The 24,596-nt window shown below is 44.8% G+C and overlaps 3 protein-coding genes across 8 annotated transcripts in view; all 3 read right to left on the bottom strand.

The window, feature by feature from the left end:
- Window positions 1–24,596, bottom strand: part of LOC117639459 (gastric triacylglycerol lipase-like) — a 114,715-nt gene that overhangs the window by 9,697 nt on the left and 80,422 nt on the right. Inside the window, exon 1 of one of the 6 annotated variants that reach the window (XM_034375135.1) lies at window positions 3,452–3,605. The exons of 3 other annotated variants lie outside the window; for them this stretch is intronic. Coding sequence is in view for 1 of the 3 variants with exons in the window: in XM_034375131.1 (XP_034231022.1) it covers window positions 1,463–1,590 (128 nt within the window). In the remaining 2 variants the exon portion in view is untranslated. Of the gene's footprint in view, window positions 1–1,462; window positions 1,606–3,422; window positions 3,606–24,596 lie in introns of those variants that run through there. 2 more of the 6 variants (XM_034375133.1, XM_034375131.1) reach the window with 2 other exon arrangements.
- LOC117639462 (gastric triacylglycerol lipase-like) lies at window positions 7,894–17,783 on the bottom strand. Its single transcript, XM_034375141.1, has 10 exons — window positions 17,629–17,783; window positions 16,920–17,022; window positions 15,858–16,147; window positions 14,496–14,682; window positions 13,782–13,896; window positions 10,054–10,303; window positions 9,235–9,384; window positions 8,582–8,666; window positions 8,354–8,499; window positions 7,894–8,125 (listed from the first exon to the last, which is right to left on the bottom strand). Exons 2-10 carry the CDS (start codon window positions 17,014–17,016, stop codon window positions 7,964–7,966), a joined length of 1,482 nt encoding a protein of 493 aa, XP_034231032.1. The 5' UTR covers window positions 17,017–17,022; window positions 17,629–17,783; the 3' UTR covers window positions 7,894–7,963.
- Window positions 19,760–23,899, bottom strand: LOC117639466. Its single transcript, XM_034375147.1, has 5 exons — window positions 23,744–23,899; window positions 22,026–22,151; window positions 21,223–21,446; window positions 20,225–20,417; window positions 19,760–19,936 (listed from the first exon to the last, which is right to left on the bottom strand). Exons 1-5 carry the CDS (start codon window positions 23,844–23,846, stop codon window positions 19,929–19,931), a joined length of 654 nt encoding a protein of 217 aa, XP_034231038.1. The 5' UTR covers window positions 23,847–23,899; the 3' UTR covers window positions 19,760–19,928.

The raw sequence follows: 24,596 nt of genomic DNA, 5'->3' as shown, positions 1-24,596 counted from the left end.
CTGCAATCCGTTTAGTTACTTATGTGTCCCAGATGATCGAACTTGGCGATATTGGCGTGCGTTACAGGTAAGATTCTTAATACGGGAACGACCAAATGTTTCATACGGAAACTGCGAGATAAGATCTGAACAGAAACCCTAAAATTGAACCTCTTCCTAACTTTTCTTTCGTATTATGACCTTAAACTTAGGTAACATCGATTTAACTGGTGATCAGTCTGAAATTATAGTAAAATCCTGGATATTATGAATGCTTGGGTAACACAAGCAAGTTTCTACCGACACATATGGTAAACTGGTACAAGCCCCTATACAACCAGGAGAATTGGTTGCTTATTTCCTCGTGCTTTATCTTCATGGAGAAAAGCTCGTAATCCAACGAATTTTTAACGAGGACATTCTTATATCAGCCAGCACGTTCATTTAAAACTTAATTCTTTTTCGTGAGCACACTCATTCCAGGAACGTGACATCCATTGAAACGAGTGTGACAAGATGTCCGTTCCTTTAAAGATTGTGTCTCTTTCGTTTGGATGTAAATCAGCTTCTTCACACCTAATCGAATGAGACATCGCTCAAAGCCCTTAGGGCCGGAACCGTCCGGCGCACTACGGCCTTTAGGTGGCGGTCAGACACTAAAGTCTCGAGACTTTTGTGTCTGACCGTTTTGTGGCGAGACTTTTTTGTCTGACCAGATTTTGGCGGGACTTTCAGGTCTGACCAAAACTTCACTGTAAATCCAAAGGCATACTTTTAGTACCTTTTTTGGCGATACAATTGATAGTATTGCCAATAAACAGCATTACGGAAAAGTATTGCCTCCAAAACGGCGATACATGAAAGGATCGCCAAAATTTGGCGATACTTTGGAGTTTTGCCACGATTTGGCAATAAACATCGAACAACAAGGGCACAAGACTTTGGTTTAATGCCGTAGTTTTGGCATAACCCAAAAGTATCGCCAAATTTTGACGATACGACTGTGTATCGCCGTTCTGAAGGCATTACTTTTCCGTAGGGCCGTTTATTGGCAACACTCAATTGCATCGCCAAAAAATGTACTTTAGTATCGCCTTTGCATTTGCAGTGTTGGCGAGGGTTTTCGTTCAGAATATCATTTTGGTGAAAGTTCTTTTTGCAGTGGCGGGACTGCATCTCGATTCGTTCGTCAAATTTATGGCAATGTTCTTGTTCCTTGGTCTATGGGCTGACTTCCCATTTTCAGCCACCGCCATCCCCGGCGTAGTTAAGTAACTCACATATGAAGGTAAAAAAGTGATGAAGTCAGAAAGGTTCACTCAGAATAACCCCCTGACATGAGTCACCCTTCAAAATTGTCATGACCGACTCGAAACCTTGCAAATCAGCTGGTGGAAACTCGATTGCAAGGCGTGCAAAGGTTTTAATAATGTTAACTATGAAAACGAGGGTGGAAAGTGGAACGTCTCAAACACACACCGACCTGCTGACAAGACGTTTACAACAGCTGGTCACTGTGACTTTCAGCAAAGCCCACGGATCTTCCGTCGAGAAGGCGCTGTGCGAAAGTGGCGTGCCATAGTGCGTATCGCGGCTCAAATACCACGCCATGGCTTACCAAAGAGTGCGCTGAGGTTACGCCGATTATCGCTTATCTTGTTACCGGGCCCATCACGGTGTAGGAGAGAGTGACTCGGTGGCACGGGTTCGCCTGGGCTGGTCCCAGAATGCGAGACGGACTGGGCACCCACGTGCCACCGCGGGGCTAGCTACGAAGCTCGGGACGCATGGTATGGAGGATTTAGGCAGGTGTCAGCACTTCGGCTCTCCCGACTGGCCCGAGAACCTGTCCCTACTGCTTTACTCCTACATCGACTGAGAATCTCTCAACATTTTTCTTTATGAGGGGAAAGATAAAAGAAACCAGTGGTGCTTTGTAGAACTACATTCCGCTTACTTATGGTCGTTTACGTTAAAGATAAGATTCCCTAACCTAACCTAGCATAGCAGCATCTTCTGCCAATCTCGTTTGCTGAGCTACGGCCGTCTAAAATGTATGCTGTTTCGGCCCTCAATTGATTTGGAACCAATGCGGAGCTATTTTTAAAGCGACCTGACCCGTTGCTTATTTCCTCGTGTTCTATCTTCATGGAAAAAAGCTCGTTATCCGAAATTTTTTTTACGAGGACATTCTTGAATTAGCGCACGTTGATTCAAAAAATCTTTCAACCATTTTTTTTTGTGAGCACACGCGTTCCAGGAACGTGACATCCATTGAAACGGATGCGACAAGATGTCCGTTCCTTTAAACATTGGGCCTCTTTCGTTTGAAGGTATATCAGCCATGGATTAGGTTCTTCACATTCAAGCCAATGATACATCGCTCAATGGAACGCGACATTGTCGCATTCGTTTCAACGCTATGCCACGTTCCTGAGTTGAGAGTGCACCTCGGAAAACAGAGGACTTTCTAAGCATAAGTACACGAGATCGATACACTCTTAGACCTATATGTACTTTTTTCTCTCTCTTGCTTACAACGTTTTTTGAGCAAACATAAACTTTACTATCTTTTATGCCCAATTTTAAAGATAAAATTGTCAATAGATCATGTAGACATTGAAAAGTACATTGCAAATGACAAAAAGTCAGGTTAAATGGGCTTAATACATTATACAATGAACAAAATAGTGCATAGCTACAGAGAAAATAGTACATGTTGCGTTGGCAAGAGATAAAAAGTCAATACGAGACTGAGAGTGTATGGTCGAAACGGGCATCTTTCATCATGTGAGAAGAGCAGTCGTGAGTGATCCGAGCTCCACTCTACCAAAAATGTCCTGTCAATGCCGTTAATTTAATACCGGTTTTCACTGCGTTTACTGTGATCTGCTCACGGGATTCACTGTGATCTTGTTCGCGGTGTTCACTGTGATCTGGTCCCCAGTAAACACTGTGAGTTTGACGCCGCTGAGCACCGAATACTGCAAATCAGGCTCCAGTTCACGGCGTTTACTGTGGCCAGATCACAGTGAACACTGTGACCGAGATCACAGTGAACGCCGTGAACTAGTTCACAGCAAACGCCGTGAATTGCATAACAGCAAACATTGGTAATAAATTAACGGCGTTGACAGGACATTTTTTGTAGAGTGATCCAGAGACCTTCTTGATTTAAAAGTTTGAGAGTGCACTGCAAACCTAACTGTCTACTAAGTACACACTTACAAATGCATGCTTGCAAGAACACACTTACAAACGCATGCTTGACGCATGGAGTTAAACGGCGTCAAGCATGCGTTTGTAAGTGTGTACTTGCAAGCATGCATTTGTAAGTGTGTACTTGGCCAAGCATGCGTTTGTAAGTGCGTGCTTGCAAGCACGCATTTGTAAGTGTGTACTTAGTAGACAGTTAGGTTTGTAGTGTGGTGTGTCTAACTTGCCTAAAAAGTGCTGCGTACACAGGATGTACCTGGATGTCCACCACTGTGGCACAACGGCTATTCTAGGGACTTAAGTATGCGACGAAAACAATTCCACTGAGCAGCTGTTATGCGGTCGAGTTGTGCTACGTGACCCAACGAGTGGTGGACAAGGGCACGGCCACGATACGCTTTTGCTTCTCCCATGAGCCTAACTCCTAGCCGAAACACGTTTGTGAGGCATGTTATAGTTTCGACTCACGTTGGGCGCTGTATTTAGTCACGACGGCGGAATCGGCGTGACCAGATAGGATTGGCGTCACTCCTGACGTCGATTCCGCGAAGGGACGGGGTTCAGTTGTTTGGCTTGCTGAACGGTAATGTGAACGCTAACAAAGGTAAAAAATCAATTGTGGGCCACGAATCAATTGTGGGCCATTTTTTTCGACGGGTCACCGCAACCCCGACGGAGATTGAATCGATTTGAATTTCGCGGTAGACCTTCCTCCAACCTTTCTTTGTCTCCCCAAATAGCGTGTATGTCCGAGCGACGACTGTAACAGCTCCTATCAGGCTTCAAAGAAAGGCCCTTCAAAAAGTCGGGAAAAAAAGCGCCCATCCAACGAGCCGAAAAATCGTTTGTTTTTCAAATTGCCACCGTGAAGCTATTACGAGGTAAAACGGGACGTCCTTGCTGATTTAGGTTCATAATAGGTCAGGGAATTGATTTTTTACCTTACGGATGTGCGAATAGTTCGGCATCAAATCGAGTCAGGCGCGGATCCAGGATTTCCGTCGGGGGGAGGGCACTGGAAATGTCCAAATGTTTCTTTCCTATAGGACTTTTTGTAAACCAACGTACGTTTGTCGTTACTTCACTGTTATTCCACTTGCGACACAGACCGCACTTTCTGCGCAATGCAAATTTCACCGCACTTTTCTGTGATTATCATTGCAAAAAGTGTGATGAGCTACAGTATCGCATAATTTTGCAATGATCATTGCAAAAAACTGTAATGGTTGCAGATTTTGTGTTGTCATTATCGCAGTGTTTTTGCAATAATTCCGATTTTCAGGGCAGAAAGTTGCGATGATCATTGCAGAATTTTGTGCGATACAGAAGTCATTGCATCGCAGGAGCAGTGATTTGTGCGATACAGAAGTCATTGCATCGCAGGAGCAGTGATTCTTGAGAATCGCATTTTGGATATCATCGCACGTTTTTGTGTTGAAAGTATCGCAACTTGGATAACGATGTTTACGAAGGTTCCTGTTAAATTTACGAAGAAACTTCGTAAATTTAGAAAGTCTGTTGTAAATTTGAGAAGGGCTTCGTAAATTTACGGCGTGCTTCGTTAATCTAGGTCGTATTACGTCGAAATAACAGCCGAAATTTTCATGACACCTTGTACACTCTATGTGGACTTTTTTTCTCCCTTGCTTATAGCGTTTGGAGCAAACGTATGTTCTATTTCCTCCTTAACTATGCACAATTTTGATCGTTATCAAGATAAAATTGTCAATAGATCATGGAGGAATTGAAAAGTACAAAAAAGTCCGGCTTAATGGACTAAATACATTATACAATGAACAAAATAGTGCATAGCTAAAGAGAAAATAGTACATATTAAGTTTGCACAGAAACCTTTATGGCACGCGATAAAAAGGCAATACGAGTCTGAGAGTATTGGTCAAAAGTTTTTCGGCCTCACTGTTGGAATGAGGCAATTTCTCATACAGAACCGAACAGACTAGAAGCATCTAGAAGTGTAAAGTGTAGCGAAGTATTTCTCATAATGTAGTACCTCCCGCGGTGCGCGGAGTAATCTGTGGTGTGTGTGTGTCTCTGTACGAGTGTGTGAACGCACAATAAATACGTGAAGTTTCGTGAACCGAATTGCTGTGTTTCAATAGGCAAACATCCCAAGCCTGGCACATATTTCAACACTCACTTCCCTACTGTGCCCGTTTCCTCGTTCTGGCCAGATCAAAATTTTGGCAAAATACGAGGCGGCATGTTCTCGTCAGAGGTCTGCAATGGACAGTTCTGGCTCGAACTGATAGCTTCCGCGACCAAAGCCACTTGAAACCAAACCGAACTGTTGGCTTCATAGCCATTGGATCCACAAGAACTGTTGACCACCGCCATAATTTTTTTAAGGGATTTTTTTGCTGTGGCAGCCGCTTGATGTTCGGCCGTCTGTATGGAACAAGCGCTTGCTTTTGCGCGGTTACAAACAGTCATTTACACCGAAAAAAATGATTGCTTCTGCCGGGATTCGAAGCCGCTCTGCCAAGTCGACTTGTGAAGCTCAGCGACGGAATCGAGTCATGCCATCTCTCTCGCACCACAGGGAGCGCTGGAACTGGGTGGACTGTCCATTGCAGACCTCTGGTTCTCGTACCGCAGGTTTGGCCCGCCCGATACGAGGTTGCATGTTCTCGTATCGCAGCGAACGTGGAATAATCAGGACCAAGGTGAAGCCAAGAAAGATACCGTTGGGACCCGTAAAGTGGGACGAGTTTTTTCTTTCGGGAAATTCACAGACTAACGTTGTCACCGAAAATCGCCGGGGATTTAAAAGTCTTCCTGTCAAAACACTTCTTTTACCTATTACAAATGTTTTTTTCGGCCCATGGGGTATAGGAAAACCCGTCACTGTATCGGCGATATATATCTTTAATCAGCACCTCACACTATTGCACGTTTGTAACCATGCAATATTGTTGAAACGGGCTCTACCGTCCTTTGCTACAAATATCACTGCTTTTCGGACAAAGGGACGTAAGTCCATTTCTGTTAATTTTTCAGGAGACAGTTTTAAGTAGTTTAAAGCTTTGTTACGACAAATATGGTCATGAAATTTCAGGTGAAAGATAACGTGGTATTCAGAAAACGATACCAAATGTTCGATGACCAGTTATAGCATTCCTCGCCGAAATATTTACAAGTTAATATCACAGTTTGACGTAAGTCCATCCGTTATCGGACAAAACAACTTAAGTCCATTCGTTTTCGGACATAAGAACTTAAGTCCAGTCGTTTTCTGACAAAAGAGCACAAATCCACACCAGTTTTCTGGTCCTAACGACTCAAGTCCATGTGGACTTCAGTGGTTTTGTCAGAAAACGGGTGGACTTAAGTTAATTTGTCCGAAAACGTCACGCTGGACTTAGGTTCTTTTGTCAGAAAACATGTGGACTTAGGTGCTTTTGTCGGGAACAGGCTCTCATGTCCCCATTGAATACGTCCCTGCGACAATTCGTCCTCACTCATTTCGTCCCCAGGCATAATGTCCCTTTTTAATATGTCCTCAGTCCTATGACCCGACTTATGTCCCTATTTCTGTCCTCAGCTACGTCCGAAGTACAGTTCAAAGTTTTCAAGGTTGGATGGCACACTATATTCCTCAACCTATTACACCAAAATCGGGCGATTGGTAAGGCAAAGTAACACACATTTCTCTCCAATTAATATCGCGAAAAGGTGGTTTTAGGGTTTTTTGTTACAAATGACTTGTTCCCAATACGCAGACCCTGACCATAGAATCCTGAACAGTTTAAGGCACTTCATAACATATTCTTACAGAAGTACGAGAGGATGGCTGCAGCCCAGTCGGCTTGGTTTTGTATGTAAAACACAACGGAAGAAAATGTGGAATTTATCTCACAACATGTAAAGAATCTTCTTGAGTGTAATATTTGACTTTGTTGCCCCTCCACTCATGAACGAGTCGTCCCGCGAGCAAACCTAAACTTGATATGGACCATTTAAGAATAGGAATCCAGGGTCAAGAAGTCCAAGGAGTCACTTTGAATTTTTACCTCACGATCTCGAAAATATGGTTCCTGGCCCACTGTGCGGGGTACTCCTGCTTTGTCACCGCAGTATAACAATATTGTTGTCCAGATTATATTCTGCGCGGAAAGAGAAACTACCAGTGGATACTCCATATACCTTCAAAAAACTTGAAATTGGGGACAAATTGACAAAGGACAATAAAAGCAGAGGACGTAATAGGTGGCCCCACCTAGGGCAGATTCCAGACCTAAAGGGCAAGCCATTTGCCAACACCTCATGGATTTGGACCAAACTTGGTATACCTGTACCTTTTGAGTCAAAAAAATTTTTGGTGAAAAATTTTTTTTTCAAATTTTTTTTTCGTCGTTAAAAATAAAAAAATGTTTCTAGACAATTTGAAGTCATTACCAAAAGTGCTCAAAATTTCACCAAAGACTCATATTATGTTCTCTTTTCACCTGCCAAGTGCCAATACGGTTAACTAAATACTTTGGGAGATATTAAAGTTTACGAGTCCAAAAGAGACCAACTCGTTAATGATTTTCACCTAGATTTACTTCTATTCGAGTCAGCAGTCATCTTTCGACTAATGTAAAGCTTCGTCTTGAAAAATTTAGAACCAGACTTGATAGTTACACTGAGAATGATGCAATTTAAGGCCACATAAGGAATATTCAGTGATATTTAGTCTTTTCTATGTTTAGTAATTCAATTGTTTTTATTGTATTGTAAAACAGAAGACGTCGCAGGATCTTCCAAATTAAGCGCCCCGCGCCAGGTCGGCGTTCAACTGGCGGATCATCGGACCGTAGAGGCCCTCCGAGTCGACCGGCACGAAAGGACTGACGCCGTTGTACTTGTCCAGCACTTGGTAAGTCGCGCGGGCAGACGGAGCCAGGGCGTTCCAGGTGTCGAGGACGTCCTGCCAAAGAAGAGAACGTTCAGTTGAAGTATAGAGATTTCACTGAGAAAATGGAAGCTCCTTAGAGGAACTCTCGTTTTCAAGAATGTAGATAGAAAGTATGCTAAACTGCATTCCTCTTCTCAGACTTGGCGGCTCCTAGAAGCCGCGCGATTTGAAATGAAAAGGGTGTGATCGGAAGAACCGCGGGTGGCGGTCTTGTGACCCCATTTTACGTTTCAGTCTCACCTCTGGCACAGTCACAGTGTCGCTGCCGAGGGCGTAGAAGTTGCATGGCACAGTGGTCGCATTGATGTTGACGTTTTCAGGGGTGGTTCGGTTGTATCGCCTCAAGTTCTCAGCCGGCCCGTAGTCGTAATACTTCATGTACTTAACTGGACCGAACAACGTCACAATTAGCCGCGAGTGCTGCGTCACGGAGGATATGAGCACGCACCAGGAAACTGCTGTACTTACTTCTGCCAACTTGTTGAAGGAAATAGTTAAAAGCAGTTATCGACGTACTGTCCAGTAAGTTCGCAAACGCGTAGGGGAAGAAAGGCTGATGAAATAAATTTCATTTGGGTTAGAGGGACGAAGATAGAAAATTGTTTTTCAAAACATGGTCGCACAACTTCTCATAAAGCTTGCGTGTGTTCTCAGTACACGCTTGAAAACGCTCGCTTTTAGAGCACTCTGTGCGTTACACAGGTATACCTTAGCACGCAGTTAAAGATGCATGCATTCAACCAAGCACGTACTTGAAAGAGTGCACTAAACTAAACACGTACTTTCGAAAAGGCAGGGGTAAGTTGGGACAGGCAAGGCAAGAAGAGTACAACCCTTATGGAGCTGATATCTTGACTTTGAGCCATCCCTCCTGCAGTCAACTTCACATGAAAATCTGAGTGTGAAATATCTTTCAAATTGATGTCGCGGTCTACACTACAAATCCAAGTGTGGGACAGGCATGCAGTATATAACGTGGGACACAGTGCATGCCTGTCCTACACTTAGATTTGCAGTGTAATGTTGTAGGCCACACGGGTCATCCTCTCCTTAGCGTACTTTTCTCTACCAACGTCATCCTTCTCAGTGAGCACGCACGCCATCTTTTTCTGTCAACTCACGTAGTTGATCTCTCTGCTGTTTCCTCCGAGGATCTGGAAAATGTAGTAACATGTGATGGGGGCGATGCGGCCACACAAGTTGTACAGGACCGAGTGTATGGCTGGGTTCATGAAGGCCAGTTCGTTGTGCAGCACCAATGCTCCGGCAGCCTGATGAAAAAATCATATCAGCAAAATGAGATCCATAAAAGCAGGAGAAGTAGCGACAAACATCGGCAACCCGTGGAGTACATTTAGACAATGTGCGAGTTTCGCCTATGTTTAATCCATAAGGGATTTAAACCTGAGCCTGGGGTCAAAATAGATGTATGTTGCTGATGACGAAAATAACATGATCATGAAACATGCAAAATCTTGAATAAAAAATGGCCGTTTACCCCACTGGGATTTGAACCCGGGGCCAAACTTCTCCGATTCCCTCGAAACTAGCACCGAAGCACTTGTTCGCAGTTTGCGAACTAGTGATTTGCAATACAGATGCGTTCTTCGCGTTGCGAACAGGTGATATTCCACTGATAGCCAACGAGTGTGACGTCATATTCGTTGCAGTGTGAATTTTGTCACGTTCGTTTGAATATGATGTCGTATTCGTTTGAACGTGACTCGTCCCGTCTAAGTAGGGTGTCACATTCGTTTGAACGTGAATCAACATTCAAACGAATGTAACAAAATTCACATTCGAACGAATATGACGTCACATTCGTTGGCAACCAGTGTCTTCGCAAGCTTACAAACACATCAGTTTGCAAGGTTTTAAGAGTGTTGGTATCATCTGCTACCAAAGACCGCTTGGCGTGAAAAGTCGCTGAGAGTCGTTACCGTGAGGCCGTCGCGCAGAACGGCCATTGCGTCGAAGACCAAGGACCTGAGACGTCCGAGGTAGCCGATGGGAGCGAGCAGGTAGGTGCCTGCCAGGAACCTCTGGTATCGCTGGCCGTGCACGTGGTTCATGAAGAGCAGGGCGGTGCCGGACTGGTCCACGCCGAAGTAGCGCATTGTGGTGCTGTTCGTCTTCCGGTAGACGAACTCTATCTGGGTCGGCAGGTCGTAGACGCCCCAGTGGTACGCACTGCAGTGGATAAAACAAATTCCTGAGATCAACAGTCTAAGTGGACGCACTGTTTTGCAACCTATAAAACGACACGTTCGTTCAACACATGTTAGAACGTTTGTCACAAATTTTTTGGCTGAGCGATAGCGAAGCCCTTGCCGTGTTTGGGCGCGCTGAAAAGTGACTGGTCGTGAGTCTGTCTGTCTGTCTGTCTGTCTGTGTGTTTGTACTCACCAACGATTCTCAGCAACTACAGTGGCTATAGTTTCAAGATTTCGTATTTAACGTCGCCTTAGTACCCCCCAACACGAGTTTGTTTCAAATCGTTGTTTAGTATCGTTTGAAATATTCAAAACATACTTTTGAATCAGGTTATTAGCATGGTTAGGTTGGCAGCACTCAGCACTCACGAATTTCTCATACCTGCGGCCTCGGCTCTCAAATACGGGACAGAAGCAAAAGCAAATAAAACAAAATAACGAGCAGAAGGGTTTGGAAATGAGATCGGCCATAGTTTTTCCACATTCTAGAATGATTAAAACCATTTTAGAGTATCAACACAGCGAAATATGGAGAATGGCAGTGAAAATGATTTACGTGTTTCGTTCCCCTCTCCCCCCTCCCCCTTTCGAAGGGAATCTTCTTCAGGTCAGTGCACTTTGACAGAGCAGTGTAAAAAGAATGCTTTTATTTTGACCTTTTGTATTGTGGGCATCTACTTGTTTCATTTTCTATAGTGTCATCCTCTTTTTTAAATTTTCACAGTAGAGGAAATCAGGGAAATGCATAAATAACTTGTGTTGAAATTAGCTGGCATACTTAGTTTGGACTCGAGAAATTCATTCTATTGCAATGCTGCAAGCTGACAAGAGTACAAAAGCACTAACATGAGTTTATTAATAGAATCAATGTATGGTTGTGTATATTTAATCCTAATAGAGTTTGAATTGATATTGGTTTCAAAGAGACGACTCAGGTTTTGAGCGGTGAGTGAATTGGTGATTGGATTTAGTGAGACGATTCCTTTAACTTCACCGAAGTTAATATAACTGGTACTACTCAGTATTGTTTACATGAGTAAGATAAATTATGTCGGTTCATTAAGCCTTGGGTAGCCTTGGCATTGGACTCTATGTGACGAATCACTGGATTTGACAATAATTGGTCCCCGTTAACTGGTTTAGATCAGCCTACCCTAAACTGACTCTCTTAATATTTACTGTGATAACATGTTCCAATCAATATTGTTTTATTCACTGGTTCACAATGAAAGAATGACAAAATGTTTCATAGATATTACTTATAAAATTGAGAATTCATTAGTTAAGAAAAAAGAGATATCGAATAGTGACCCAATCATACGAGTAACCAATTAAGCGATTCAATGCTGGCAATTGAATGTTACTCGACTGAGGGATTCACATTGGTGTGGCATCAGGGAATTGGTGATGACAGTGGGTGCTTCATGAAGACAGTGTAGGAATGTACAGAAATTGAGTCTAGATAGTTGTTTGTAGATTTCAGTGTACTAGTCACAAAAGCTACATTTATTTCAATGCCAAACCTACACTTTCACCTAGAGCTACGCAATTTGGGGCGAAACTTTCTAATTTGAGAGTCATGCGTTTCCCTGCAGTTTTCAGTGCGCTGACTTCAATATTGACTTCTAAATAGTCCCCAGACCCAAAATTTAACCGATTTTGGGTCAAATTTTTTAAATTGAATTGCACATTGATTCTTGCAGTTTTTTGAGTGCTGATAGCAAAAATCACTTCCATTTTGACATCAGACTTATATTTTCATCCGAAACGAGGTCATTTTGGACCAAAATTTTCAAGTCGAGTCTTATATTGTTTCCTGCAGTTTTTGGTGTGCTGAACTCAAAAATGACTTCCAAAATTTCCCAGACTCACACTTAGCCGAATTTTGACCAATTTTTGGACCAAAATTTTTAAATCGAGTTTGACATTGATCCCAGCAGTTTTTGGTGTGCTGATAACGAAAATCACTCTCATTTCGACTCCAGACTTATATTTTCATCCCAAATTAGGTCATTTTGGACCAAAATTTTCAAGTCGAGTTTTATATTGTTTCCTGCAGTTTTTGGTGTGCTGAACTCAAAAATGACCTTCAAACTTTTCCCAGACTCACATTTAACCGAATTTTAACCAATTTTGGACCAAAATTTTTAAATCGAGTTTGGCATTGATCCCAGCAGTTTTTGGTGTTCTGATAACGAAAATCACTTCCATTTGTACCCCTGGTCTAAAGTTCACTCAATATGAGTCCTTAAGATGCACATTTCGTCTTCTCAAGCAAAGTCCAAAGTGCACAAACCATGTCAATTCGCATCGCTCAGCCACACTACGCGCCCAGACTAAACGGCGCGTACCCCTAGTTAAGGAGCGCCTGCCCCTTTTCAACTAATGGTACCTCATATTTCACACGAACGTGGACACAATTTAAACTTACGAACGTGATGTCACATTCGATGGACAACAGTATACTGCATTCCTGACAAGTAAACACCTGAGACGCACTGAAAGAACATTCTAGACGTCGGGACAGAGGAAGCCGGATGAAAAGTGAGTAGGTGGCGATACCGGTAATAGGGAGAAATGTTGACAAATGTCCTTGTTTTCTGTCGCGTCTGATCGAATAACACGAGGAATAAAAAAACTCGAAGCAAGGAGGAAAGAGAGGTAACAAGCCAAACATGTTCCTGTCCTTCGCAAAAAAGTATTTGAAACAGTTTAAATTGCTTTTGAATGAGAGACGCTTCGGGAATCTCTGGAGCTAACGCACTGTGCACAGTAAAAACTCTACGAAGAATCACTTCGTAATACGAAGAAAATGAAGGCATTGTAAAATGTACAAAGAAATGCTTCGTATTATGAAGCAAAATCCTTGTACGAAGCAATAATACGAAGCAATAATTCGACAACGCCTTCAGTTTCTTCGTAGTTACGAAGCAAAGGCTTCGTATGCTTTTAAGAGTGTGAGGTTAGGTGGCGGTGCTATTTCCAGTTCTCTGATTCTTCGTGCTCTTTACTGGACGAAGACTTTGCTCTAGCCGAGGGGCGAGAACTTCTCACATCTATCGTACAAAATTTGAACCCACTGAGTTGTCAAAAACTCCTGTAAGAAGGCAACTTGTGTGGCAAATGCGCCAGAAATCTTGCATATTTACATATCATTGTACACAAAACTTTACTGTGGGTCACGTCTGGGCTCTGTTCATTGACAGGACTCTCTTAGAGGGCTCATAATTTGGATGGAAAGAACTATAACTTTGATTTCTGAATGATAAATAATTAAACTAACGACTGGCATTCGATCAATACAACACGTTCAGCGCTATGAGGAAGCAGTTGCCACAGGTTGTTACGTGCCACAAACACACATCACACGTTAAGGACTGTAAAAGTAGCTGTGTTGTAAAAGTTGCAAAGAAAAAGTCGAATTCTTCAGGAGCGAAGTAGGCTCCTGCACTTACTAGAAGTCCCAGAATGCAGAGCTGGTGTCGCTGAGAAGTGTGTGACCACGTCCAAATAAGTAACCTCGGAAAGTGAACAGCCAAACGTCGTTACATTCTCGCGCAAGACGGTATACTGAAAGCAGAGTCCCATCGGCAAAGTCACACATAAGTCAAATAATGAGCAAATCTCTCGAATCCGAATCGAATAATACTGACTTCGATTCGGATCGATTTTCCGAAGCAATAGGGTTCGGTAGGAGGTTCGAGAAATCCAAGCATCTTCAGCGTGCGAAGGGTTTGGCTCGATTGTTTTATGAGCTAGTAGTTCGCCATCTTGGAATCGATGTGCTTGCAAGGGTTCGCAATGGGTTGTTCGCAAATTGCGAAGCACTTGTTCGCAAGCTGCGAACAACTGACTTGCAATACGGGTGCGTTCTATTTGCATTGCAAACTGGCGATGATACTGTTGTGTATCGCCGTTCCGAAGGCAAGATTTTTCGGTAAGGCCGTTTGTTGGCGATACTCGACTGTATCGCCATAGAAGATACTAAAAGTATCACCTTTGGATTTAGAGTGAGTAAACTTATGGTGTGTTGTCTGAATGCATCGCACCGCACCATACATGCTATGTGCTTAGCTCTTTTTGTGTGCCATTTACTCTGTTTTGCTATTAAAAATCATGTTTGCAAAACTAATGTATAAACCGCGTACTGGTCGATTCACACGACTAACCCAGGCTGTTTTCCTTGATGTAGATGAAGGAAGCCGCATTGGAAAGGATCCCTGGCGGGATAATAACCACAGAACGATACGAGCGGCACGTTCCGTTACGAACTCGGAACACTCCAAGGATGTAGCCGTCCGAAGTCGTCACGTTGTAGGCCTCTCCGACAAAGCCGAATTTCGGCGCTTCCTGGTCCTGGAACCAAAAGGCAGCCAAAGCGTCACGAGCGTCTTGAAGTAAAGGTTTGGTAGGACTAAAATGCGAGGAACGTTCGGAGACCGTTAGTGTTGTATAAGAACGTCTCTAAGTGAGCGCTGCTGACCACGAAACAATCACAAATTCTCAATCTGCAACTGCATGATTTTATCGACGCGTTACAAACCTAAACCCAAGTGTCTAATTAGTGCACACTCACAAACGCGAAGTCACACAAAGGCATGCTTGCCGCCGCATAACTCCATGTCATTTGTAAGTGTGTCCGACTTGCCAAGCATGCATTTTCAAGTGTGCACTTCGACAAGTATGCGTCTGTAAGTGTACTAGGTAGACAGGTAGGCTTGTTGTGCGATCTTTCAATGTTGGCATCCTTTTTTAGACCGTCGTAGTACTCTATAAATTGGAGAGCGTACATTGTATGCTCTAACTGGAGCATGCCTGCAGGCACGCTCTAGCTAGCGCATGCCTGCTAAGCATGCACTGACTAATGCATGCATGCCATGTACACGCCAACTGAAGCATGCATCTAGTGCGTAAGGGATAGGGAGTTGCCTGCATCGGGAAGCGTGTACATGGCATGTGTATGCACTAGTAAATGCATGCTTGGCAGGCATGCGCTAGCTAGAGCGCGCTTGCAGGCATGCTCCTGTAAGAGCATACAATGTAAGCTCTTCGATTTGTAGAGTATAATGTGATATAAGGAACATAGCATGTCAGGGGTTGTCAATAATCATTCGCGTGATCGGCCCGTTGCCCGCGGGCCCGTACTAATATGCACAGGTAGCTCACAACAGTTCGTGTCTACAGTGGGCACAACATCATTGAACTCTCAGCCGTTTCCTAACTGTTTCTCAATAGCAGACGCATTTCTGTAAGCAATCATAATACTTCGTATTTTGTTCTTAATTTAAAAAAAAATGCTTACAGAAATGCGTCTGCCAATGAGATATAGTCAGTAAAAGGCTGAGAGTGTGTACACGCCACTCACGGTTTGGGTGCCGAACTATACTCGAGTTTGAATGAGTACCCGATTTGTTTGGTGAGAATGGACAGAGGGCGATCAGGACACTGAAACTACTGTCACTGTGCAGATTTTTTCCATGAGTACACTCTTGAGTTTGTGGAATGATTGATTCATCCACAGTCCAGCTTACCGGCCGGAGGTACGGGGGCACAGGCAGCGCGGCGTTGGCAACTAGAGCCACCAAGGCCGAGAGGTTTGTCACGATGTCTGAGGAGAACTGCGTGATGTTGTTCTGCAGTAGCGCGGTCTGAAGCAGCGGGTTGAGTACAGCCGTGTAGGGCGACACGGCACCGAGCAAGGCGCCGGGGATGGGCGCCAGTCCGGCAACCACCTCCACCGCTGGGTTTAGGATGCTCAGGAGCGGGTCCGTGATGCCCCCGATCGGGTTCACGAGTCCCGTGACTGGGTTCACGCTCACGACTAGATGGGACAGAATTGAATTTTATCTTACGCATGGAGTGTCCACACACTATGGTGCCCCAGATACCTAGGGAAAATGGATGGGGCCGGAGGCGCGCCAGACCAACATACTAAAAAAAAAAAGTTTTTTAAAGTCTTAGAAGCCAGTTGGAAACCCGAATCACCCTTCATAGCTGAAAAATTCCTGGGGTGGTCCATGTTACCCCACACTACATAGGGGGTAATACGGATCACTATGCCGTTTGGGCCAAAACAAGCGGGAAGGATGGTAGGTGATATATTTAAACTGGCAAGACCGCGGCTTCAGTTTTCAAAACTTCTAAAATAACCTCGAAAAGTGGTCCATATTACCCACAACTACGGTACAGATTTTGTTAAAAATTAAAGCGACCGGCTTTTGCCCATTTTCGCACGTTTTCAGGGTGGTCAAAACATTTTTAAGGCTTCCCATGGACCCCTTTGCTTCAGTCTTCTCTGAGTCTTCTCGCGATTAGATTCAAAGATCTTGCAGTTTTTGAACCCACATACAAAACTTCAGAACATGAACACGCTCTTAGAGACGCTTGCTCCAACACAGTCTCACACAACTTTCAGCATGCGTGCTTTACTTACTGATTTGCGCAATTTCACACGAATGTGCGCGATTCTGCGCTCAAATCTGAACACATGCACAAAATTAAGTGAAACGTGCAAATTTTATTCCAGTACGTAACTGTGTCAGAGACAGAAGGGTGTGGGCTGCGGGTACGCCACATCTTGAAAAAATACGTGCCTGATCCTGACTGGACTTGGCTGTTAGCAGAGGGCAGCCCGCTGACCACGACGAGCAGGGTGAGGGGCACCAACCCCCCAAGCTTGCAGGGCAGCATTCTGGACTGGGGGATGCGACAAAACGTAGATGCATTAGAACCATGCTTTAAGAGTGATGCATTTTTCAAAATGAATCAACACACATAACAAATTCATTTGGAAATGGGCGAAGTCAAGAAGACATCCAACCCTGTTTAAGTCAAACTACCTCCCATTAACGGCTCTCTGTGCTCAATAATAAAGCGCTGTAATATGAACCTTTTGTTGAGCTGCTGCAAATATCTTTACTATTCTTAGGTTGAAATAAGAGCATGAAAATTATTACTATGAGTACGTTGGACATCACTCTCAAGTTTCTACTGAGACGGGACGAAGTGATAATACTGGCTAACATACAGTTACAGATTAAAAATCCATCACCATCTTGCTGTCATAGGAATGAAAGCTCTTTTGTTTACATGAGAGGAAGAAATTCTTCATCATGGGCTCTAAAATTCATGTTTGACAATCAACTTTGTTGCTCTACCCACTACAACAAACTTTTGCATTGGGGATCAATTTGAAAACCGCGATATGTTCATTTCAACGTTGCCTTTACGAAACATGAAAGTGAGCTCCATGCCTTCTAGAATTTGTGATTTAAATCATGCGGAGTGGTGTGTCTGACTTACCCGAAAGGAGCGCCGCGTACACCGGATGCAGAAGTCCCCGACTGTGGCAAGCCCACGAACAATGGGACTTAAGTAGGAGACGAAAACGATTCCCTTGACGTGCTGTTCCGGTCGAGATGTGAGACGTGAACAAACGACAGGAATAAGGGGCACGGACACGACACGCTATTGCTTGTCCCATGAGCCTATCTTCCAGCCGAAGCACGTTCCGTATGTTGTGGCAAGCAGCTCCAGACAAAAAAAAAAAAAAAAAAACCTTGGCCGGGGACCCCCTTAGATCTGGCTCCCTCCCGGTTTTTTTTTGTTCCTCTAGTGAATACGAATTGCGGCAACTCAAATAGGGCCGGGAGGGCCGGATCCCACACCGATTGGCTTTTCGGTAGAGGTAGAAAACCCAAAAATGGCTGTTTTTTTAGGGTTTTGGGCTTTTTGGGACCCCGGAACCTGCTGACCGAAAAATCTACCAAAGTGTCTTTTGCTAAAGAAAAAGGTGCGCTCTTTCGATTGCCGGGTCGCGCGAGGCTCTACGACGTCTGGGTTGGACGCTACGGGCTCTCAAAGTTGCTCAATTTCACTAGTTTTACTGAAGATTTGAGCTCAAGAGGGTCGTTCGAAGTAGACCATCGGCAATTTCTTTCATCTTTGGCTGAAATGGTGCCTAACCATAGGTAAACACCCCTACAAAATTTCAGCCATCTCAGGCAATTATTAGCGGAACTGTGAACAGTTCAAGTTTTGGGTCATTTTACCACTGAACTGAAGTGGGTTTGGGTCCAGAAAAATATTTTTTTCAACTATCTCTATTTGATCAGCACCTCTTGAAACGTCTTTTTTGGCTGAGCGATAGCGAAGCCTGTTACTCCATTGGGGTTGAAAAGTTTTTCCTGTCTGTCTGTCCGTCTGAGTGTGTGTGTGTGTGTGTGTGTGTCCGCACTACTCCTCCTGAACGGCTCGGCCGATCTCAGTGAGATTTTGCACACTTTTTGGGCATGTCCTTGGCTCGGCACACGCGAAATTTCACTATCCTAGCTCAACTGGTTCAGTTTTTATAGCCGAAAAACACCTAAAAACGGCGAAAAATCGAGTTTTCTGCAGACAGATCACTTCTGCCTTGAAGAAGAGGGGTCTGTGGGGCGGAGCCCCCCAGCCCCGACAAGTTAAAAAGTTACAAGGGATCTAGAATGAAGGGGTGAAGAGGGGTCTGCGGGGCGGAGCCCCCCAGCATGCATCAAGTTACAAGTAACCGACGATGGACAAGCCATTGCCAGCCGAAGGCAGGCTAGCGCCGCAGGCCAAGGTAGGTACGCCAGGCGCGGATTGGAGGAACAGGCGGCGAGACATCGCGAAGCCTGTTACGACAAGACGCGGTCTGGCGTAAACCTACCTTGTAACATGGCGCCTCAAAACATTTTTTCGAGGGCAAACTTTTCTTTTTCTCCAAGTTTTGTTCTAATCACAAAAAAAATCACAAAAAAACAACTGTCTAGACGAATGGATCACCGCCTTCACTTTAAGTGTATAATAATTTTGTAACAAGAGAGAATCAAGAGACGTCCAAAAGTCAGTTATTGCTTTTCATTTCTTTTTAAACATAATCAGTGTGTGATGGCGGGCAACTGCCGTTGCTAACCATCTGTCTGCACTGTATCTCTGAATGCATACCATAGACATTGGGCTCTCAGTCTCCTATGCAGTCAAAGAAATTCCATTTATCCTACCACATTTGAGTATCGCCCTTTTTTGGCGATTCTTTTGTGTATGTCCATTCCTTTGGCGATGCTTTTCTGTATCGCCCTGTCTTGGCGATGCCATTTTGTATAGCCTTTTCAGAGAAAAGTCTCGTCTACCTAGTTTCAGTGTACACATTTGTGAAAGCTTGTTAACACTTATCTTCATGCTCGTAAATTTTGTATGCCGTTGTCTTGTAGATTTATTTGGTTCAAAATTTATGGGGAAGTGTTTGTTTTCAGCAGTTGGTAGTACTGATTTTTATTTTTGTTCTTCTCGTATCCCCTCTCTTGTCCATTTGCTTACCTTGTACATACTTCAGTCTTCGGTCGAACCTTATCCCGCCACAAGCTACAACACCAACAGAAAAACGCCCTTAAGTCGGCAGGAAAATAAAAACAAATATATTTTCACTTCTCGTTTAATGCAAACTTTCACAACGCTCCACTAGTTTTTTAGGTGTCTGTTGGCGAAAAAGCACTCGCCATCCCGTGGAGCCAACGGGCGTCGTAGAACCGGATAGGCCTGATTTAAACGTGGATTGTCCGCATGAAGTCGTAGCCGACTATGTCTCAAAGCTCTGCAAACAAAACAAGCGGATTGTTAGCGTCTCCAGCGGCGCGCTAGCCCTGTCAGTAGGCCGGGGGTGTCAAATGACATGACGCGCCCGTAGAGCTGAAAAGGGGTGGGGATACTCCATGGGAAAGAGCCGGTTGTGGAATGATTTGTGTTCCCGGAGACTAGGCGACAAAGGTGTCCAAAACTCTGAGCGACTTGACGCCCTAGACAGTGGAGCAGGCGACAAACCCAACTATTGGAGTGTTCTCACTCAAATCTTCAGTGACTTGGGGCGCAGAACGTGACTCACCAGTGAACTGGACGGGCATGTCGCTCCACATCTTGAAAGGTCTGACGACGAGCTTGCGGAAGTCCGCCTCGATGGGGACCGTCACGACGTCCTCGGGATGCCCCTGGCGCCACACGGCCAGCTCGCTGGCGCGTCGCTGCACCTCGACCGCCACCTCGCCGGAGAGCAGCTCGTGCACGTAGCCGTGGGAACCCTGCGCAGGGGAGGAAACTTTAAAGAACGGTTCAACGGCGTTAATAAACGACGCCAAAATTTCTTGCGCGTTAACGCTTGGCGCCTTTATTTTTCAAAAGCGATTAACGTCATTGCGATAACATCAATGACTGCTCAGTTATCGAAACAGTGAACTCGTATTGCATTGTTACAAATTGCCGCGGCCTAAAAGAAGTTGGAAAGGTGACGGTGTAGTCTCGAGTCAGCACAGTAAATTGAAATGGCAGAATCTGTAGTGGTCTGAGAGCCCCAAATCGCAGAAACCGACAGGTAAATAGATCCGGGGCGGTTTTGCACCAAAACCGCCAACGGCAAACCCATTCTGCACACAGGCGACGGAATCCGTGCACTCGCCACGGAATCCGGACAACACTGCACCGTAATCGTCAATTGCGATTGCCTCCACCTCGCGACTTTGAGATGTCATATTATTGGAAATAAAGAGTGTAGATGCACCGCGTAAGGAAAATATTAATTTATAGACTTGTCAAAGCAAGAAAAAGTATGCACACTCATCAGAATATGTAAATGATGTCCAAAACAACAAAAGCATCCAGAGACACAGTGAGGTTAGGTTGGCCAGCGAGACCACCCATTAGCACTTTCTGTGAGCCCGTTCCAGTTTCTGCGGAGCCTTTGTCAGTTTCTGTTAGCCCATGCCAGTTTCTGTGACTACCAAATTCAGAATCATTTACTGGTGGTTTCTGTGCCGAACCGTTACGGATTCTGCCATTTCAATTTACTGTGAGGCCGACGCCGCCTCTGCGCCTCGCGGTCGCACTCACCGACTCCTGTCGGGCGCACTCATTGCCGTAGAGGTTGCAGCCCGTCCACGTGGAGGTGCCCAGCCTGCCGTCGTTGTAGTGGCCGAACACCGCCACGCGGCTGCAGGACTCGCTGCCGCACAGCAGAAGCTCCACGCTGTTTGAGTCGTAGTGCTGGTAGTGCCTCGTGTACTGCGCCTGCACCAAGACCGTGGCGTTGACGGCCAGGACCACGCTGGGGATACCTGCGAACAGAGTCGGGTCACTTCGGGGCTCTAAGAGAAATACTCGAGACACTCAAGTTACTCGAGATTGCATGGCACGCTCTACCTGCACTATTAGATTCTTGCGATAAAACATACATCAGCCCATACAGTACAACACCAGTGATTCACCCCTCGGGTTACAGCCTGCATAACAAGCATTCGCCAGGAAGCGTGTTGATAGAAAACGTTGTTTCAGGGCCGTAGACCAAGTCTCTTGGCCATTTATCAGATTCATTCTAAATCAATGTTTACAATTGAAAGTTTGTGTGGCAATGCCTAGGTATGCTTCATCCTAAAGCGTGCTTGCCAAAGCGCGGTACCTTCACTCTGATTTTGTACGCGTAACATGCACGGTTTTGTGCGTGCGTTAAATTTGGATAACAGTGCACGTATAAACGCACAAATTTATGTAAATTTGAGCACACTTTCATGGAAAGCTTCACACAGGTTTAAAATAATGCAGCACCACGTCAAAATTGCACAAGTGTATGCTAGGGTCATCTCCCAGGCTGAGCGTGCCATGCGCTCTCTCTCGGGTTGCGTTCCCCTTCCACTCACCATCGCAGCCGGCCTCGTCGGAGCCATCACTGCAGTCCTGTTCACCGTCGCACCTTCCGACAACCGAGTAGCACGCTTTGCGGTCGCCGCAAGTCAACTCGGTCATCCTGCACCATGGTCCAGCCGCTGTCACAGAGAGGTCAGTTTTGTTGAGTTCGTGCTTCCCTCACGTCTGCGGTGCGAAAGGGTGGAGGCTGCCTGCTTAAGAGTGCAACTGAACTTTTCCCGTGTTTCGTTAGTACTGCGGCAGGGGCAAGTTTGCATTCATTGGGTCCAAGGCTTGCATTGCATCTGCTTTAAAAAACAACAAACTCGGAACCTAAAAAAATTGCTTTGAAAGTTGAACTTAAGGTAGTTCGAACGACCAGGCGAAAGTTAAGAAAAAGAACATGAAAATTGTTGAGTAGATTCCCTACACCCTATTTTATTCACCCGCTGAAGGACAACCCCGGTCACCGGCCAAAATTACGATTACTGAGGAATTAAAAATTGCATTATTGCTATGGGGTTGAGGTTATGTTGCCCACTGAAGCACTATGTTTATTCTCTCTTCCATTCTTCCCATTAAGTTTAATCGTTTAACCAAGGAGATTTGATCGCATTTTAAGTCACTCTTTCATCTGACATAAAGAAAACCATGCCTCACCGGACTAATTATCATATACAGCCTCAAAATATCTGTTTTAGCAGCCGAGACTGAAGTCAAGTGCACAACTTAAGTCGCGCTTCAAAACATTTGTTTGCTTATATCCCTATTCAGCGGGTCCCAAATATGCTTTGAAGCGGTTCTAAGTGCGCAGCATCTTTCTTGTATTTTTGTCATGCTCAAAAAGTCATAATTTAAAATCGGACTCTCGTTTGACTAGCGGCGGCTCGTTCGAACTACCTTAAGAGCAAACGTTCAAATACCAGGGATATTTTTTAACGAAATTCGTCGAAGTTTGTCGGCAATCCATTAAAACCAATTCAAACTTCATGCTGGAATAAATGCGTACTGAAAATCCATTTTAAAACCCATAACTGACTGCAGCTAACTGACGACACTTGAATACGGTGTAAGGGGAGTGAAGAACTGCAGAAAGGAACTGAAGATGAGACACAGAACTTCAGTTTCAATTTAGGGAGGTTTGGGCAGTTCGTAACAAAGGGCAATTCTAGACAAATAAAAATATTTACGCTACGACAGCTCCTGAATGACACGTGCGAGGGTGAACCGTCACTGATTTTCTAAGTGTAATAATGAACTAATTTAACAAGCAATAACATTCTTATTGCATTAGTAGAGCCATGAAAAAGTTATTGCATTATTTGTGAAATAATTATTGTATTGCATTAGCGCATTCATCGCATTATTAACGTAGTTATCATTTTATCACACCAAAGCTGTGATAATCTGGGGCCCAGACCGGCCAAAACCTAAGGGACTTATTGCATTTTTAATGCAATATTTTTTTTATTGCTGCCACAGATGCGATAATTTGAAGGAATCGCACTAGCCTTTTTATCGCAGCAAATTGAATGAAACTTATCACATTAGAAATACCAGTGGTCTCTTTGTCTCGTGATCGAGCAACAGACAGGTTCGGGACCAAAGAAGAGGTTGCGGACAGGCCGTGCGAGGTCGGATCTCTTGCTGACTCGAACCGCTGAAGGTCTGTAGAGGCCTAACAGCGTTTATGATGATGACGGTCCCCTGATCTGTCCACCCCGCCACTCACCTGCGTGAACCCCAATCTGCGCCGCCACTGCGCAAAGAAGCACTGAGAGCACCAAGAGCCGGGCCATGTTGATTGACTGATGCACAGGGACCGTGTGCCTCATCTTTAATACTGAAACCAGCCGCCGCTATCTCGAGTGGCTCACCTGAGTTCGCTGCGGATCTTCTTCCTATGGCGTGATTGACAGATCACTCAAAGTGAGCGCAGTGAGGTGAGGTAAGTACCCACGATAACTAATGTTAAGATATCGGCACCCCTTGATGCCTGAGCGAAAGCGAAGCCCGGCACTCGGGTGGGGTTGGGAAGATTTTTCTGTCTGTGTGTCTGTCCGCACTAAACGGCTCGGCCGATTCGGCTGAGATTTTGCAAGGCCATTAGTTATATCGTTGGCTCGGCACACACCAACATTCAGCTTCCTATCTCAATCCCTGAGGTTAAAACTCTTTAAAAACGGCAGACAAAAGATAAGGTACTTCCAATTTTTCGTCAAATTTCATATCGTTCCGTATGTGTTTGAGGGTGCTGATGACGAAAATAGAACCCATTCTGACCCCCGCACGGTAACAACAGTTCCTGGTGTTCCCAGGAACTCCCTGGAAGTCGCCTATGCCTTCACCATTGGCCTGGGAAAACCAGGTTCCGTTTTTACCGTGCGACAAAAGTTCAGTCTCATTAATGTAGATTTTGATCACCAAATGGTATGTTCGGTCCGGATCACGCCCATTTCTACGGTTTGTTTAGGCAAGCAGCAGGCTAGCGCCGCAGGCAAAGGTGGTGTAAACGCTAGGCGTGGCGTGGACTGCCGAAACTGGCGCAGCATCGCGAAGCCTGTTACGATAAAACACTGTCTAGC

The sequence above is a fragment of the Thrips palmi genome, unplaced genomic scaffold (assembly GCF_012932325.1).
Source record: "Thrips palmi isolate BJ-2018 unplaced genomic scaffold, TpBJ-2018v1 HiC_scaffold_11, whole genome shotgun sequence".
Classification (NCBI taxonomy): Eukaryota; Metazoa; Arthropoda; class Insecta; order Thysanoptera; family Thripidae; genus Thrips; species Thrips palmi.
Note: the sequence above shows the minus strand (reverse complement) of the source record. Positions and strands in the feature narration are given on the sequence as shown.